Below are 18,495 nucleotides of genomic sequence, written 5' to 3' on the forward strand. Positions count from 1 at the left end.
GAGGTCATTCAAGGGAGACAGGAAGTAACGAAGCTGGAGTCACTAAGGCAAATATTTGCATTAATTTCAACTCTTCTCAAGAAGATTCCATTTAAAACAAAAAACGTACTAAAAAAGAGACTTGCTCAGAGAACTGGACACAAAAACATTTGCTTTAAGTTGGTCCTGCCTTCTGGCAGGGGATAACACAGCCTCCTTGACACCCCCTTTCAGTTTTCTTATTGGAGTTTTCCCTTTTCTTCCTCTCAGTTCCACAAATGCACAAGGAAGTCAAACCTCCACATTCACACAGGGAGGTTAAACCTTATCAACATCCCTAAAATGCAACTTTTGCACCTTTGTGTCCAGAAATGACAAAGTTTAGTCTTGTGTTAAGAATTATCATGAGCTTCTCACCACCCTCTTTTCACAAGACTTACATTCATTGTATCCAGATACCCCGTGACCTCCAATACTGGTAATTCATGAAACCAAGCTGCAGATAGATTTCGTTTCACAGACAGGCATAAATTAATAGGGTGAAGTATCTCAATGTCTGGATGCAATAAATCTGTCTCCATAGTAGTCCTTAAAACAAAGTGGGGGGAACAAAAACAAAACACATGGTGGACAAGTTAGAAGTTGAGTCATACACAAGATTTTCAAAGCAACATCTTAAAATGTCAAATGCAGTATGTCTATAGGCTTCCACAGCTGCCTAAGCAGAACAGTATCTTATTCTGCCACTGATATATTTGCCTTAAGATAACAGGTTAGCATTTAAATTTGCCAATTTTTTTATACTGCCACCAACCATGGTTTCTAAGCAAGCAGATTAATATCCTACAGAACATTAATATTACCAGTCAGCTACAGTGTTACTTAGTAAAGTGCACTTTACCTCGACATTTTCAGCTGTGTCAGCTGCACATCCATTTTGTCAATGACTGGAGGGAGCGAACTGCCTGCTGGAGACACCAGGCTAAACTGATTCTGAACTTTAATCAAGCCAAGATCTACTACTATAGCATTGGGGGAAACTGAGGACTGAGGAATGACTATAACTGGTGCTTTCAAGTGAATGTCCATTGCAAGTCGAAAACTCCGTTGAGCCAAGTCCTTTACACTTGTAGCAGCCTTCTCTGCAGCCTGGGCTGTAGCAGCACTCAGTGCCTCCTTAGCTGTCTGAAAGTTGTTCAAGAAGGTCTAGAATAAGCAGTTGAAAAGAAAAGGAAAAATGTCTGTAAGTGTTTTTTTAACCTAGATTCCTTTCATTCTACATGATCAACACAACCAATGTCAACAACCAATTACATTGCCTAGCGTGTTAAATTCCATCCTGGGGAAAGACAACCTAGTGCCTTTTGTCATGACTGCCAACAGAGGGTCAAAAACATACTAACCAATACAATCACTAAATTTAAACCCCATATTTTTAGATCCCCTCTTTGCCCCCAGCGAATACTAATTCCTTTCAAAGCCAGTACTGAATGACAGAAAGCTCACTAGTGCTGTAAAAAGCTAACATTAGGATATTAGATGAAGGTACAAAACAAACCTTTACAGTGATTAGTCTGTAGTCCTCACAGCATCTAACCTTGCAAAAAGTTTTGTCTCTAATGTTAGTTCAGATATGTCTGCAATCAACTCAGACTTTTGCCAAGGCAGAAAGGGTAGCAAACGTAAAACCTTCAAATTACCTTAGTAGCACCAAGCTTTTCTCTGTTTCCAAAGCAGAGTGTGGCAAGTGGCCTACTTGCACTGTGTTAGTTTGGGAATTTCAAACCAGTTACAGCTTCAAGTGTTTTCATAGTACACACAAAAATTAAGCCCATCCTTTTCTTTCAGAAACTTCAGTTACCACTTGCACTGAGACACAAACAAGGAAGACTAATGCCCTGGGTCTGCACCAGCTACTAAGGAGAAAAATGTCTGCTACTGCTGAACCCAGGACAGCTAATTCAAGCTGGAACATACAAAGGAATTAAAAACACTTACCAAAAGAGACATGAGAAATTTGTGAAGGAACACTATCTGAATACAGCCCACTTTCAAAGATACAGTACCATCCACTTTTGACATGTCAGTGTAAGCTTCTCCCTCTGTGGCATATGGATCTAATGTCAGATTGAAACTGAAAACTTCATCTCCTACTATCGACACAGCCTAGAAAGAGAGAAACAGTACCTACTAGCTATCAGCAGCTTCTAAAATGGGACTCAACATAAGAGCTAAAGGTATCATCAGCCTAACAGATGCATACTAGCTTCATTTATTTTTAATCTTTTTGGGTACCCATTCTTGTAATACGAAAACCTATGCTTTACCATCTATCTGATTTGAAAAGAGGTATTCATGACAAAGCAATGTTTCAGAAAGAGTGGAATAAAAATAGGCATTACATTTTGCTTTTATACACACAAAACTAACCAAGAATCAAGTAAAACTTAATATCTTGTAGTTGAGTACTTTTTTATGAAGAGTCCTTGAATCAACATCTGTGACAATTATGTCCTTTAGTCGGGCAAAGAATACAGTGTGACTTGACTGAAGGAGAAGAGACGAATCAAGACCTGTAAAGCACCAAGAGAGAAACGGTAGTATCCCACAACAGAAGTAACCCTCATTTTCAGACTGGGGACACACACCATTCCAGTAGTGGAGGTGAGAAAACTGATAGAAATTAGACATTGCAATAAACTAATAAACTTTTTTTAATAGTTTGCTAAATTCAACAATTTTTTTTTTAAACCCACAACAAATACCTAAACACACTTCAGTCTTTTTTTTTTTTACCAGACTAATTAAGTCAGTTACCACATGCCTTGCTGAAGGGACTGTAAATAAAAGAGCTCTATCTGATCCAAGGCATTTTAGTCTCTCTGTATCCAGGTCAGAATAATTAGAGGTAATTCCCAAACTACTAAAATAAAGTATTCTAAGTTAAGTTCTGGAACTAGAGACTTCCTGCATTTTATCACTCAGACACAGAAGACAAGTATATTGTCTAGAGTTCAAACCCAAGTGCATCCACTATGGTGTCATTAAGGTTTGAAAATGCAGCCACACCATAGCTGGGAACAAAACAAAACAGAAATACTTCAAATACAGATACTGGCTCAGTATCAATCATGCCTGGAAAGAAATGAGCTGCTATTCACAGAAAAATATTCAAACAATAGTTGAACTCTTAATAACCAAGCTACTGAGTTCATTACTGAGATTATTTTGTTTAATAAGAAAAGATGTTACTGTAATGTATTTGAATACAACCCTTCTGCATAGAAAATCTTGCCTGAATACATCATATGAATTAGAGATGGGCACAAGCAGAAAACTTTTAATGAACTGGATTACACATTCTTGTATATCACGCATTCTTTATACCCTGTTGAGGGGTAAAAAAAATAAGAAACAAAACCTGAAGAAACCCAAACAAGCTCTAGGAGTACAAAATCAAAGTAAGCAGTTTTAAGGGGTTTCTTACCCTAAATTCAGGCGTAGTAGAAAAATACCCAAAGCTCAGTAAAACATGAAAAGTCACTCATAATCCAACTCCTTCAAAACATGAAGGAGATTACCTGAAGGATAATTTATCATGCTTTTCTAGCTGGAGGCCAAACAGTTATGACACACTAGGGGACTGATTTTGAAAATACCACAAGCCATGTTTGTACAACTAAATGTTAAATGTAGAGAGTTATATGCTGAAAATTTATACCTTAAATATTTTCAGTCTCATTATTATCAGTTGCTCTGAAACTAAACTGCCAAATTAGTTATTACTAACTAAAATTCAATACCTTGTATCTTGATTTCTGCAATGTTCTTTTTTTCATCACAAATATTTAAACAGAATGCATCCAGCTTGGCAAAAAGCTTGAAGTCGAAGACATCTTTATCCTTGGAAGGTCTAGCCACTAGAAATGAGAGAGGGGGGATTTTCAGTGTAGATAGAACGAATATTTTCACTTAAAATTTAAATTCCTAAGGATATGTGAGGGATGTTTTGGTTTAGGGTTTTTGGGAGGTCATCCAGACGACTCAGCTTTGTGTCCTATAGTTTCTTTCATCACCATTGCCATGACTAACTCTGTGAGATCCCCTCTTAAAGCAACAACTCTTACTCTGAAGGCAACTCTATTGATAAGAGTACAATATGTCAGCACTTGCTTGTAATTCTGCGTCTGGTATGACTCCCATCTAGCTCTCTACTGGAACAATTCTACTCTTTTTAAATTTAGGGTAATTGCTGGGTTAAGAGGAATTATATAGCATAGTATAATTATTTTAAACATCAGCTTAATAACTCAACAGTTTCACAGTAGTGGGTTTTTTTTCAGGTTATCAGTATCTACCCAGTAGCTAGCTATACTCCAGCCTGGTAAAGCCACATTAACATGAGCTTTGATCTTCAACCTACACTACAAGACTAATCAGGTTTCTCCGGATTTGATCATTTTGACAGCATACAACAGACATATATCCTTTCAGAACCACCATTTTGACAAACATAACTACCTTTCTTCAGTCTTGTGTCATCTTCTTGCTTTTTGTCTTTAATTGGTGTGTCTCCAGTGCTTGCACTGCCTGATGGACTAACAGCTGTTAGAAAACCGACAGCAGAGATAAGGGCCTCTGTATGCAGTAGAAGGTTCAATGACGAAAAAGCTACCTGTTGAAAACATAAGACTCCACGTGACAAAAAATATAACTTAAAAACATAAGAGTTCAAGTTAGGCAACAGAGTGTTGATTATGTGGAACTCACAATACAAACAGATTTGACAGTATAGGGAAAGACTTCTGGACCCCTGTTCATTTTCTTATACTCAGCGCTTGAACTTCATCTCATATGCATGAGAAGATGCATTCTTACATTAGTTTGAATTTTAACTACATGAACTACCTGAACAGTTCTTATCATAGTTAAGAAACCAACTAACATACTGCCTTAATATTAAGCTGTATAAAAACTTCCAAGTATTTTTTAACTCTTTAAATATCCCTGCTTCAAAGCCAGGGGAAAAGGAAAGCCAAAAAACCATTCTTGATCCCTCCTTTGCAAACAAGCAAACAAAAAGAAAATAGGCAGTAAAATCTGAAGGCACTCACTCGAATCATCTGTTCAGTGTTGTCAAATGTAGTCTGAAAGCGTGGCCCATTTCTGTCAGCCTGTGAAAATAACAATTTGCATGAAGGTTAATATTAATTCCAACCAGTCACTGTGCTCTTCAAAAGATTCAAAACAATTCACTATCTCTCAATTGTAGGTTTAAGACTTTATGATACATGCAAGTGCTTTACAAATAAATGTAAGAAGCTGTATGTATACCTTGATATATTCCACCTTCAGGAGGTCTAAGCCAGCTTTATCTGAGGAGCTAATTAGATGAATGGGTGCTTTTTTACCTGTAACATACCACACAAAATACACAAGAATTAGGGTAATTCCTGTTCTTTCAGACAACCAAAGAATTTGTGCCTTGAAGATAGGGATTAACTTTCAATACCATTTCTTAAAATGCACTGCACCACCAAATATGAATGTGGTTTCTCTTTGTTAAGTCCAAAATGGCAAGTCTGTACACCCCTTCTCCATCTAAAGATTGAGCAATTTGGATGGAGTGCTATTTATTTAAAATTAAGCTATTTATTTATCTAATAAGTACCATGGCAGGATTCCAGAGATGATCATGAGCTGTGTACCAATGGGACAAGTGCTGCCAATGGACAGTATTGTCACTGACAGAAGAGCCAGTTTCAGACTGATACACACAAACACACACACGCGCGCGCGCACACACACACACACACACACACACACGTACACTTCTCTCTCATTCCTTAGTACCTCCAATTTCATAGTAATCCAAGCTTATTTTCTTTAAATATGATACAGCTGCTAAATTATAGGTTCTGACAGTAGCTTCTGTCCCAAGGTGCATTACATCAAATACAAGTACTGTTTCCTCAGTTTTCTTCTGCCTGGTGAGTTCTACTAAAACCTGATGAGCAAGAAACACACAGTTAATACCATCTTTTCACATGTAGTTCAACAATAAAAAAAAAAGGAAAAAGAATATAGCCTTGCCTGCTTTACTGGAAGCTCTTATTTTTATTACAGAGTTAAAGGGTAAAAACAGGAAAAAGTGACTAATGATGAAAGATAGAAACAACATAGAAATATTTGGGGATTTGCTCTTTGCAAGTGATCTGCCTAGGTATCTGCTTTGCTCTTCCAGTGCAAATTTCCCACCACCCACCCCCAAATTATGACTCAGTACTATTATTTTCTACCAAGAATTCTCCAGTTTTTTTTATACATACACCCAGATGAACTAGGTATATGTTTATTTCTACACATGCCACATATAAAAAATAAATCATATGCATACCACATAGAAATAACCCACAGAAGTACATCTGTACGAACATGTGAGTTTTTTTTTGTTTGGGGGCTATGTTCTCGCATCCCCTACATCTGAAGAACACTGGCAATAGAATGCTGGGTTGGGGATTTTTTTTCAGTATTCCTATCAAGAAGGTAAAAGAAGAATTCAAGAGACATACCTCTTTAATTTCAAACTTCAACTGAAGATCTATCAGCTCCTCTTTAGCAGTCTCCTCATTTTTTATCTCTTCTCCTTTACTTAGTGACTTGTCAGTTGGTTCAGAACTTTCCTCAAAATCAAAATATTCTTCTTCAGAGTCTACAGAAAAGAAGTGATTTCCTCCTTAGTAAACATTATGTCCATAAACAGGGGTAAATATCCCACCCTCTCTTTCCCATTCTAGTGGGATTTAAAACTGCATGAGCATTGTAAACCTAATACAGTTTAGATCTATGCCGCTTTCTTACCCAGTGGATGAAAAGTGAAGAAAATTAAAGCCCTATTAAAAAAAGGGAGGAGTATAGCTCTATCATCAGACATGCAAGAACACAGATAAGGAAAACCAATTATAAAGTAAGCCCCAGGAAACAGGTTTTCCCAGACTCCACTATAGGAAAGGTCTTCTCTCGAACAGGCACAGAAGTAAATGCTCAGATCCATAGTGTCAGAAAAAAAGAAAGATTTGCAATTGCAAAACACTCAGGACAGGACATATAATATTTGTAACAGACTATTTTTGCCACATCTTAGCTGCTTAACGCAAGTGCAGACGTCCCTTTAGACATGTTACTCACCTTTTTTATGTGCCCAACCCAAACTATGTGCCCTGGAGTGGCAGCAGCAGATTAGTATTTAATTAAGTTCATTTCTGGACTTAAATCAATTTTGAAAAAACAGGTTTCTCAATACGCTCTGCTAAAAAGATGCCTCATGATAACTGAATAATTAAATTGGTATGCTAATGGCATCCTAATACAGTTATTAATGGTTCACATTTGTAGAGGTTGCTTATGCATAATACTAATTAATCCCCAAAAGGGGCTGGTTCTTTTGCGTTTTAAAAAGCAATTTCATTATTCTGAGGTAACATCAGCATCTTAATTGAATCTTCTTATGCACTTGAAATGAGAGATGATGAAACATGCTCATGTCTCCTGTCCTTATAACATGCTCTAAGATCAATAGCAGCCTGCAAATGTTAGCTACTCCCTAAGTTATGGCCTTCTACTTCTACAAAGACATACTGATAGCTTCTTACCTGACACCATTTCTGCTAACAACTGGGGTGTATGAAGTAAACCTTTACCAACAGAAATTGTGGGAATAGCTGGTACCTAGAGGGAGAGGAAAAAGGAAGAATAAAAAAATAAATCACTATTTTACACTCTGAATAACTTGGTATGTGCAGTCATATTTTTCACTGATGATGTATCTTTAATCTTGCCTCCCCATATTACATAGAAAGATCAGTTTTGCCAATATTTATATTAAAACCAGCATGACAATGACAAACGCTAAGCTACACTTGTTTGAATAAGCCAAGCACCTACAGATTGTCAGTCATAATGAAGGCACTCTGCCTAATTCAGCTGGGCAACAGATCTCTTATTTCAAGTGAAGAGATCACAGCCATTAGCAGCAATTCACATTTACAATGACACTTTAGTCATGTCATTTTTTTATTTCAGTTTTCTTAGCTAGAGCCAGCTTACTTTTGTGCTTGGAATCGACACAGATGATTTCTGAGGCAATGGAATGCTATCAATCAGATCCAAAATTGCCTTGATTTTCTGGTCAGAGAGTCTGACATGCACCAAAGGAAGTCCTCCTGATACTTTAAACCTATAAAAACAAACAAAAAAAAACCAAACAAAAAAAAAACCCCACAACTGATTCAACACCAAGACAAATATGAATTCTTGATGCAAATCTTAACAATATCTGTACTCATCATATAGAATCCTAGAATGCTTTGAGTTGTAAGGTACCTTAAAGCTCATCTAGTTCCACCCCCCTGCCATGGGCAGGAACACCTTCCACTAGACCAGGTTGCTCAAAGCCTCATCCAACTTGCCCTTAAGCACTGTGAGGGATGGGGCAGCCACAGCTTCTCTGCGCACCCTGTGCCAGAGGCTCACCACTCTCACAGGGAAGAAATTCTTCCTAATATCTCATCTAAGTCTCCCCTTTGTCAGGTTAAAGCCATTCCCCCTTGTCCTATCCCTACAGCCACAGGCCTTTGTAAAAAGCCCCTCTCCAGTACACAGTAATTAAAAAGAAAACCTTTCAACATGAATATATTACCTTGCCATCCTGCTATCTCTTTCCACCATTGATTTTGCCAACTGTACATGGATATCCATAGGCTGTAATATGTGCAAATTTGATGGATGTTGAAAACGAGCTTTCTTCCAGTCTTCACCTGCAAATGTTCAGTAAACTTAGACAAATAAAATATTGCATTCTAATTGCTGTAATTAAGGTATAATTAATGTAATCAAATGGCATCACTAAGAAAGGATAAAGCACCCACTCACCAACTAGAGAAACCTAGAACAATTGGGGTAAAGTATTATAACACTTTCTGAATCCCACTTTCAGTAGCTCTTAACGCTATATTGCCTTAGTGCCCTTAAGGCCAATTCAACACTAAAAGATGTATTTTAACATAGACCCCTAAGAAAGACTGATATACATATATCTAAATACAAATCAGTAACCTAGCATTTTGTTGACTGCACAAACTGAAGTCCAAATGAAGCGTTAAGGACAATTTTAGCTGTATTGTGCTTAGAACTGAAAATACAGTAGCTCAGTTCATTTATGCTGCTTGCTGGCATCAAAGTAAAGAGGGGATGCTCAAGTCCAAACAAAAAGCAAGCTGCTGTCTGAAGATAAACCAATGATTTTTCACAATTGAATGGCAGGCATTTGTATTACAATCTATCTTTTAGTTAAGCACTAGCTCTGGTTTGCCTTTTTCTTTTAAAAACATACTTATTGCAAGCAGCTTGGCTTGCTCCACCTCTTGACTAAACAGCAAGTACGTTATTTGTTACCTGTTCTTCCAAAAAGAAGTTGCACATTTTTGATTTCCACATCAAACTTGTCATAAGCTTTGTCCATAATCTCCTCTAAAGATGAAAAGGTAGAAGCTTGGCTACTGCCTTGATTTATGCTGTTCAGCTAAACACACAAAAGACAAGATAAAAGTTAAGTCTAAAAACATGCTATTAATTCTAGTGAAGATGAAAAGGGTGATTCATAGGAGTTCATGACAGACATTTGGATTACTACAGAGCACCAATCTTGGTTCATCTCACATTTCACTTATCGAGACTAGGATATTTTTTTTTGTTACTTTTATCAATCAACTTAATCCAAGTTACGCAAAAGTACTTTTTATTTGCTCACAAGCTTACTGCTGGAGTACAACTAAAATAAATATTTAATCAGTCACCTAAAATCAAGCTAAATTATTGACATTTTTCAATTTTTCAACTTTCAAACTCCAAGGGAAAAAATTCTGTTCTCTTCTCTTGATATAAGGATTGCATTTTACAATAAAGAAAAAAATGGTTCATTTGTTTAGCTGAACAAATAGAAGATATTCAATGGTAAGCTATTACAATCATGATTATGATAAGAAAATATTTCCGGGGGAGATTTACTAGTACAAGTATGTCAAAGGCAAGCATTTGATCAATGCTCTGAACACTGATCAAATTGCTGACTCAAATTTATTTGGTAAGAAATATATAGTAAGTTGAAACCACATTCACACAGTTTATGATCTTTGCCTTCTGAGAACAAGATAGCTTCAGGTGACAGCTATGTTAAGAGAAAATACCATATACTTCCTGTAAACTTTTAAGAGATGTCATTTAGATACCTGAAATGTACCAAAGTCCAAAATCAGCAAATCTGATTTTTCATAGTAGAAACCCGTCTGTGGAACCACAAGGTAGGAAGGTTTCAGATTAATCTTCACTTCAAGGACTTTCCGCATTTCAATAATATGAACTAATCCTTAAATAAAAAGGAAAGGACATTAAAATTGAAATGCTCTTCTCAAGTGAAGCATCTGTGTCAGTGAACATATAAAGAGGTTCTATCTATCCAAAAGATAACACATCTTGAGGAGACTTATTCCTGTAAGTCTACTGATTTCTCACCGAGCATCCTGTAAGTCTACTGATTTCACAGTATCACAGTATCACAGTGTGTTAGAGATTGGAAGGGACCTCAAAAGATCATCTAGTCCAATCCCCCTGCCAGAGCAGGAACACCTAGATAAGGTTACACAGGAACGTGTCCAGGCGGGTTTTGAATGTCTCCAAAGAAGGAGACTCCACAACCTCCCTGGGCAGCCTGTTCCAGTGTTCCGTCACCCTCACTGAGAAGAAGTTTCTTCTCAAGTTTAAGTGGAACCTCTTGTGTTCCAGTTTGTACCCATTTCCCCTTGTCCTATCATCCACTAACACTCCAACTGAAACATTTTATGACATTCAAGCGTTCACCTCAGGTGAGGTTTGTTATTATCTTACCTGTAGCAGTTCTTTCCTTTATTTCTTCCAGTTTCATTAATGTGGCTGATGTTAATCTTTCAAGATCCATTCCCTTACTTGTCTGAAAGAATTCTACCATTGCATTTATTGTTTTCTTTCAACAAAAAAGAGGAAAAAAAATAAAGAGAAGAATTATCAATATACACAGATGTCACATGGTCAACATTCAAAACCAGATTCTAACAGAGTAAAAGTAACAGCAGAGAAACGAGAATGAGAAAAAGAGGTAAGAGTCTTGGTTACTACTCACTGCATCATATTTTATTTCCACAGCCTGTGATTCAATAGTAAGCCTCTGGTCAGCAGTACTATCTTCAGGGTTAACATCAAACTCTATCTTAAGCAAAGACGACTTGCTATCCCCTATGGAAGCCACAAGAGATGGTACAATGTTTTCTTGTCTCAGGCCTGTAACATACCAGTTTTCCAGCTTTGCTTCAACCCTACAGAAGATGAATAGTGAAATATACTTTATGAGAATACATAACACAGTTCCATCTAGGAAAGACAAGCAAAATGAGAAAACCTTTGATAAAGCCAAACGTGAGCAGCTTCACAGGACTAATCACACAGTTCAGAAACTGGATAAATAAACAGAAGGCAAGAATATTTCAAGAGTCAGCAGCTGAGCTGGTGACCTTATGCAAAAAGCCAGAAGATGAAGGAACTGCAAAAAAAAAGCAGGAAAACTGCACAAGCTCATTTTCCAGACACTGAAAAATCTTTGTCATTGACTGCATAATCCAGTAACTTGTGTTCAATATTTCTGGTGTGCCTGCTCTCAAAACACAGGAAGGGCTCCTACATGCTGGTTTATCTCCTACTCTCAACACAGAGACATAGCTTTTCACTTCTGCAGGAAGTAAGCAACATATTCAGTAGCTTGGCTGGAGTTTGTTAGCCAGACCATTTCACACTGCACAGGTATCACTTCCCCAAAGTAATATGCAGCACTTCAACATCAGGATTCAAGAAACAGCTTATTATTGTTTATGAAGACTAATAAGTAGTATTCCTTTCTTCATTCCATTCTATGTTACTCACCAAATTATGTGACTGTAACTTTTCAGAGTGCAATTGCTGAATGCCCATAAATTTAAAAAAACAATACAGAACAAAAAGCACTACCCAAGAAAAGATTTTAGAAGTCAGGAGTGGAGGAAGGAGATGTTTCTACAAGAAAGAAAATTCCAATCCAATTACTTAATGGCTTGTGCTCCTGGGCGCTGTGATATTTTGGTACTCAGATCAATTATCTGGACTTTCAGAGTTTCTGCAACATTCTTGTCTTCTTTAATTGTAAGAGAAGTGCTTAGCAGCTTCAGTGTCACAACATGGGCAACATACTAGTGAGAAGGACAGAGAAAACTGACATTAGACATCCTGATATGAATAGCTTTCTGAACTTTTAATTTCAACAGATCTAACAAAATATAGTATTTAAAGCTATTCCAGTTGACAGTATTAAGAAACATATCTTTATGTAGGAAACGAAGTATAGAGTCTTTACTTTCTTTCAAATGTTACCTATCATTTCTTTAACATAAAACAGAGTATTTCAATAAATGCAAATCAGACCTATTCTGTATCTCTTCAGGATTCAGGGAAGTTTTATTTTTTAAACCAAGCAAGCACAGCTAAACTACACTCAGTAAGGAGTTTGCAAGATCAACAAAGTCACCATAATCCCACCAAATAGCTACGTTTGAGAAGACACTGCATATATGTCTTTGTTGTTCTTGCTGCTGAATGTCACATCTTGACCTTTTCAAGAAAGGATTTTGGCTTCCTGACACATGTAGCATTTTGTAACTGTCAACCAGCAGCTTCCTATCTGCCTTTGAAGCCTGCATCCTTCTTCAGGGTACTCAGAAAGATGAAGGCACTTTTACACTTAATTTATCCAAATTAAAAATCGAAGCTTTTCTACACAGGAATGCAAGGAACGTGTGAAACAGAATTTAAAAAGAAAGGCATCAATACTGAGCACTGTTCAGGTTGTCTCTCTTTGTTAGCAAGAGATGCTACTGCTGCTCTGCTCTTTTCTAACTGACAGGAATATATGACAGCACACAGGCCTCCTTGTTGCCACACAAACAATTCTGAACTTCCCTGTTTAAGGCACACGTAAGCCCTTAACAATTAAATTTCACAAAAATATGTAAGACTGGAAAGTTGGAGGGTTGGGTTGGGGGGTAGGGAGGCCTGTGGGGAGAAAACATCCTCCTTGAAGGAAATGGTCTTAAATGTATAAAGTGCTTCTGTAAGTGGTGACCAACTTGAAGCAGAACCACCAGCTGTGTTAAGATTTAAGATGTGTAATAGTGCCCACAGGAAATAAGTCTACTGAGAGAAATCTTATCATTTCACATTTTCTTAGTTGTCCTATAAGCCCTCTTAAGAACACTACACTTGTAAAGCTTTATCTTTTATTCCTTTGATTAACAAGCCAAAAAACTATCTGTCTCAAATATGCTTTTTTCATTCTATGCTTTCCTTTGTGTAGCAGAAAAAAGTACTACTGAAATCCCCTCATACTTTTTATTAGGAAAAACGTTTAAAGATAAGCATAACATGATCCTTCAAAAAAAACCCAACCCTTAAAGTACAAACATTGGGTCAAATACGAGCTAATCATATGCTGGTGTTCACCTTCATATGAACAGTGACTATTCAATTATCAAAATCAAAATACAGACTAGTTCAGTTTTCACCACAACATGTAGCAAGAAACAGATACAATGAAAAAGATAACATGGAACCTTTATTTCATTTCTTATTTTCTTCCAGGTTGCAAATAGGTATCTCATTCAGTTTGTTACTTCTAAAGCACTCTATATCTGGGTTGTGCACAAGACAGAACACCACAAAGAAAATGTTTGCCATTTTTTGTATTTTCTCAATAACTGGTTTTTATCTTCTTTGTGCATTTACCAGATGTGACTTGCGCTGACACACATTCTACTGCTTATCATAAGGCTAACATGCAGTAGAAGGTGTTTATGTTTTCATTCTTTTTAGTTTGGAAGTATATGAAGCATGGGGTTAGTTTTTTAGGGTTTTTTTTTGGGGGGGGGGGTGCTAAACCATTCCTGTAAGAAGTTGCTTACCTGCTTTGGTAAGGAAAGGTGATAGGAGCTGTCACTATACCCAATGGCAGTGAAAAGCTTCGCTTTCTCTTCTGGTGTCATTAGTTCATCAATAGCTAAATCAAAATAAAAAAGACCCAAAAATTTGCCCTTTAATGCATAATGATAACGATTTTTCCTCCCATTTGTTTTCTACTGCTGACACATTTCTTTGATTCTTCACAATGCACTAAGATCCATATTGTGAAACAATTCACACAGAACTCTTTGTATATGGCATTACATACATAGCACAGACATCAACATAATTTAGATTACAAAAGGTATCCATAACTCCTAGTGATGAAAATAGCTTTGAGTAGTACTATTAGAACAAATCTCTTGTCCAGACAGCAAATCAGCAGAATACAGTATTCCAGACATTGCCTGTGACACTACAGCCGTACTCTTCTCCTTACCAAGGTTCTGAAAAGCTAATGGCTGTTTCAGAAGTCTTATTTGCCAGCTCAATATTCATTAACAGTAAGTAAAACTATAAAATGGATCAATACTGCATTGCCATACTCTCTCCTTCTGCACAGTAGGAACCAAAACATACTATAACTTTCTTCTTTATATATATATATGTATATATGAAAACTTCATCTCTCTATAGAATGCATTATAGTCTACACCTACTTTCAGGAACAGGTGATTCTTCATCTTCCTTCTTCCTAGATTCTTTTTTACTCCAGAAACCACTAAACCATCCTCCACCTTTTTTTTCTGCTTCAGTGGTTTTCTTCTTCAGCAGTTTTTGTCCTGATCTTATTGTCTACAAACCAGACATTAGATAATTAATTACTATATATTTTGTTTTGTTTTAAATAATGCATGTATTCACACACGTTGAACAACCATTTAACTGATGGACAGCACCATCACCCTGTAAGAGATGAAAAGCACTATAACGCACCAGACAGAAGCAAAAGGAAGATCAGGGATGGAGGCATGTGTATGCATACATGTGTGGGAACAAACATATGTTACTTTAACTTTAGATGGCCTTTTTTCCTACACATTTCACTAGCACTTAGACTACAAAAAAGGCAGTAACTACATGAAAAGACAGCATTTAAGAAGCAATTAAATTAAATCTTGTAATAACAAACCTGAAGACTGATGCTGTACCACTGCATGTGTTTAGAACTTTTAATTAGTAGGCAGGCATTTGCTTTGCATTTTAAAAATCAAGGTATGACCAAAAACATCACAAAAATAAGAAAAATCATTATTATTTTTTCATTTCACATACCTTCCAGATGTGTAGACAAATACGGAGGCTACACTGGTGTGAATGGTAATTATATGATGCAACTACAGAGGTTAATTTTCATGTTAGGAAAATAGCTACCAGTAGCATGCTTCTCACAAGCTGGCTATTCTGAGTTTGCCTTCAGTATGCTACATGGTTTTAATCTCAAGTGCAGACACAACACTTTTCATTATGTTATAACATGCAACCCCCTGTTAAGTGCCACAAATTACTTCCAGAATAGAATGCAGCTAGAGATTTGATCTGCCTTTTAACAGTTCTCACAGAGTCGTCTTTTAATTAGATTGGCTGCCCCCTAAAAAGGGTATCTAAAGGTGTAGGTAGGATGGGAGCAGCTCTAAACACTTGATCTTGAACAGCTGTAGAACCAGTACTGAAATAACAGAAGTTAAAGAAAGAAGATAATCCTTAAATCATCACCCTTCGACAATTACCTGACACTACAAAGTAGGTAGCAGTAACACTGTGCACCTGCGCTAGTAGGTTTTTAGAACTGGTTTTCAGTTTGACAGATTATTTCTTCTCCTGAAAGGATAGGAAACTTGCCTTCCCCCCTCTCCATCTTATCCTATTCATCAGCACAGATTTTTTCATGACAAAAACATCCTATTTGAAGTGTTATAGTATTATTGACCAAAAATTATTTCTTACCTCAACTTGTGCTTGTTGTCTTGCTAAGATTATATTAAAAACATCAAGCTTTCTTTCTAGGTCCTGTAAAAATGATGAAATCATTTGCCTCAAACACATTTAAGAAAGGCTCATCATTACAAATTCTCTAGTAGCTCCTTTGTATTTACACTCCAGTTTCTTTCTAGACCTGCTCCTTTCTTTCAAGAGTATAGTCCCCTCCCAGCAGTTCACTAGAAGATGATGATTTTTAAAACAGTTTAATCATGCACTTCATTAAATGTGTTTGTGTTCATTAACCCACAAACAAAGAGCATTTAAATGATATTTTATCAGTGTTTTCATTCTTTCCACAATAAGATACACTCAGCTTCAGATTAAAATGGTAATTGCTCAGAACTCTTGCTCTTGTAAAACCACCAACCTTGATTACTGTCGTGCATATTTAAATAATTCTTTTATAGAGGGACCAAAACATATTTTCTTCAAATGTCCTGGTTTCAGCAGTAACAGTTAGTTTTCTCCTAGTAGCTGCTGAAGGGACACCAATGGGAAAAAACCACATACCTGAATTTGCCTCTGTGTTTCTTCTGACAGTTTACTCTGTGTCAGCTTGTTCTTGTACATATTTTTGTAACTCTTCAGAAGCTGCCTATGCTGTTTTATGTTACTCCATGACCACATTCGAGTATGTCTTCTGATATGAACTTCAAGAACACTGTCGCCTGCATATTTCCACCTACAATTCCACACTTGTAAGCAACTTACCATTTCACTATGCATTACAACTTGAAACACGGCAGAGACAGCTTTTTAATATGCCAACACTTTATCACTTGTCATTTGAGGAAGACGAATGGTTTAATGATTTCAACATCACTTTTGAACAGCGGACTGAGTGCCTGTATTGAACTCATGAAGCACTATAAATCTGCATTCTCTTTTGACTTCGACATGTTTACAAATTTGGGCTGTAACAACATTAAGAACACTCAGGGACTTCGATAACCAGCATTAGTTAAGAATTAGGGAAAAAAAAATCCATGACAATATCTATCAGCCCAAAACTTTAAAAATTACAGTTGACATACATATTCCATGTCAAATTTTCATCACTTGGTTCTTTAACATGTTTTCATCCACAAGCCTTTTGTGGAAGAGAACATTTTTGCCTAAGCAAAGCTCTGTGAAACTTATAATGCTATACAGAATCTCATTTTAAAACTACATTTAACCACAAAGGAGAATGAAGAGACTGCAGAGGACTCCATCATCTCTCAAAGAATGCATGAACATACACAGCTTACCATTCTCTGGCATTTTTATGTAGACATACATTCGGCCTAAATCTTCTGTATGGTGCATTGCGAACCATGTAATCTATGGACTCCAGAAGGTCTATCATGCTGAGATACTGAGCATAGAAAAACAAGTTTCTTAGCAGAGGTTCGTATTTTGTTGCATGCAGTGCTTAAAGTACATGTATATCATGGTCTTCAGTAGCTCCCAAGCTACACAGAAATTCAAGCCTATGCATTTTCATTAATATGCAAAGGTGGACCAGTTATACTCATTGCTCTCAAAGGAAACCACTGCCAGAACTTCTGGCTTCTCTGAGTAACAAAACCGATCTGTATTTCTGTTAGGCTGCTGAGTGCAGTCTCAGGCTTTCTCAAACCAATCCTATTCTCTTTATTTGTCAATACACAGTTGCCCCAGTTTCAGAATTGCCTTTGCATTAGGTAAATTTATTGGTACTGTTCTGAACTCAGATTACACTCCGATATCAATACAGGCTAAAAAGCTACCTTGCAAAATAACTGTAAATTATTACTAAATAAATGAATCACTAACACTGTTGGGGAGCTATCTAAATGAGTACCTTCATACTTTAGCAGCCTTTATCACCAAAGCCAATATACTCCATTCATTCCACTCTTGCTTGTATCTTGGCATCTCTGCAGTTATAATGGTGTAGTTCTATAAGCTAAGGGCTAGTCAGAAGAATGATCCTGTTCTCTATGTGAAAGGAATGGCATTGGAAGAGCTGAACACAGATCAGGTGGTCCCCAGTGGGTGCACATATAACAGGGTTAGAGCATCAGGATCTAGCACCTTGAAGTGACTGTTACACAAAGGGAAAATGAACCTACACTTCTCCCCATAGTTATTCCTAAATAGTTTAGTCACTCTAGCCACACATAAGCAGAAAACTCTCAAAGAAGGTGGCTTTCCAACAAAAAAAAAGTCCTACACTTTATCACAGACTCTGATACAAAGATACAAAGGAAGCTGGATACAAAGACAACTTACCTGTGGCTTTGTGAATTCAATGACAATTCTCTGTACTTCTACATTACAATCAAGCTTTGGAGTTTTCAGTTCTACTTCTGCATATGGGTTGATATACAGTCTAGCAGAGGCTGATATTGGTCTAAAAACTTGAAGATAAAAAATAAATGAGATTAATTTTCTGCTTACAATAAAGCGGGGAAGCAATCTTCAAGTACTTATTTCCAC

General features: G+C 36.8%; 1 protein-coding gene across 4 annotated transcripts in view; it reads right to left on the reverse strand.

Annotated features, from left to right (window-relative positions):
• Positions 1 to 18,495, reverse strand: part of VPS13C (vacuolar protein sorting 13 homolog C) — an 86,858-nt gene that overhangs the window by 48,313 nt on the left and 20,050 nt on the right. For all 4 annotated transcript variants that reach the window (XR_009724619.1, XM_061347594.1, XM_061347593.1 and 1 more), the window contains 24 exons: positions 18,289 to 18,416; positions 17,283 to 17,389; positions 16,543 to 16,714; positions 15,997 to 16,059; positions 14,709 to 14,844; positions 14,052 to 14,146; positions 12,145 to 12,287; positions 11,192 to 11,384; positions 10,921 to 11,035; positions 10,266 to 10,402; positions 9,433 to 9,559; positions 8,678 to 8,795; positions 8,086 to 8,215; positions 7,632 to 7,707; positions 6,552 to 6,691; positions 5,833 to 5,986; positions 5,314 to 5,390; positions 5,094 to 5,153; positions 4,501 to 4,654; positions 3,783 to 3,899; positions 2,449 to 2,552; positions 1,978 to 2,145; positions 881 to 1,185; positions 420 to 567 (listed from right to left, as the gene is read on the reverse strand). Coding sequence is in view for 3 of the 4 variants with exons in the window: in XM_061347594.1 (XP_061203578.1) it covers positions 420 to 567; positions 881 to 1,185; positions 1,978 to 2,145; positions 2,449 to 2,552; positions 3,783 to 3,899; positions 4,501 to 4,654; positions 5,094 to 5,153; positions 5,314 to 5,390; positions 5,833 to 5,986; positions 6,552 to 6,691; positions 7,632 to 7,707; positions 8,086 to 8,215; positions 8,678 to 8,795; positions 9,433 to 9,559; positions 10,266 to 10,402; positions 10,921 to 11,035; positions 11,192 to 11,384; positions 12,145 to 12,287; positions 14,052 to 14,146; positions 14,709 to 14,844; positions 15,997 to 16,059; positions 16,543 to 16,714; positions 17,283 to 17,389; positions 18,289 to 18,416 (3,167 nt within the window). In the remaining variant the exon portion in view is untranslated. The remainder of the gene's footprint in view (positions 1 to 419; positions 568 to 880; positions 1,186 to 1,977; positions 2,146 to 2,448; positions 2,553 to 3,782; positions 3,900 to 4,500; positions 4,655 to 5,093; positions 5,154 to 5,313; positions 5,391 to 5,832; positions 5,987 to 6,551; positions 6,692 to 7,631; positions 7,708 to 8,085; positions 8,216 to 8,677; positions 8,796 to 9,432; positions 9,560 to 10,265; positions 10,403 to 10,920; positions 11,036 to 11,191; positions 11,385 to 12,144; positions 12,288 to 14,051; positions 14,147 to 14,708; positions 14,845 to 15,996; positions 16,060 to 16,542; positions 16,715 to 17,282; positions 17,390 to 18,288; positions 18,417 to 18,495) is intronic.

The sequence above is a fragment of the Neopsephotus bourkii genome, unplaced genomic scaffold, assembly GCF_033783945.1.
Source record: "Neopsephotus bourkii isolate Nb327-2 ecotype Australia unplaced genomic scaffold, CSIRO-AGI_Nbou_v1 NB_318, whole genome shotgun sequence".
Lineage (NCBI taxonomy): Eukaryota > Metazoa > Chordata > Aves > Psittaciformes > Psittacidae > Neopsephotus > Neopsephotus bourkii.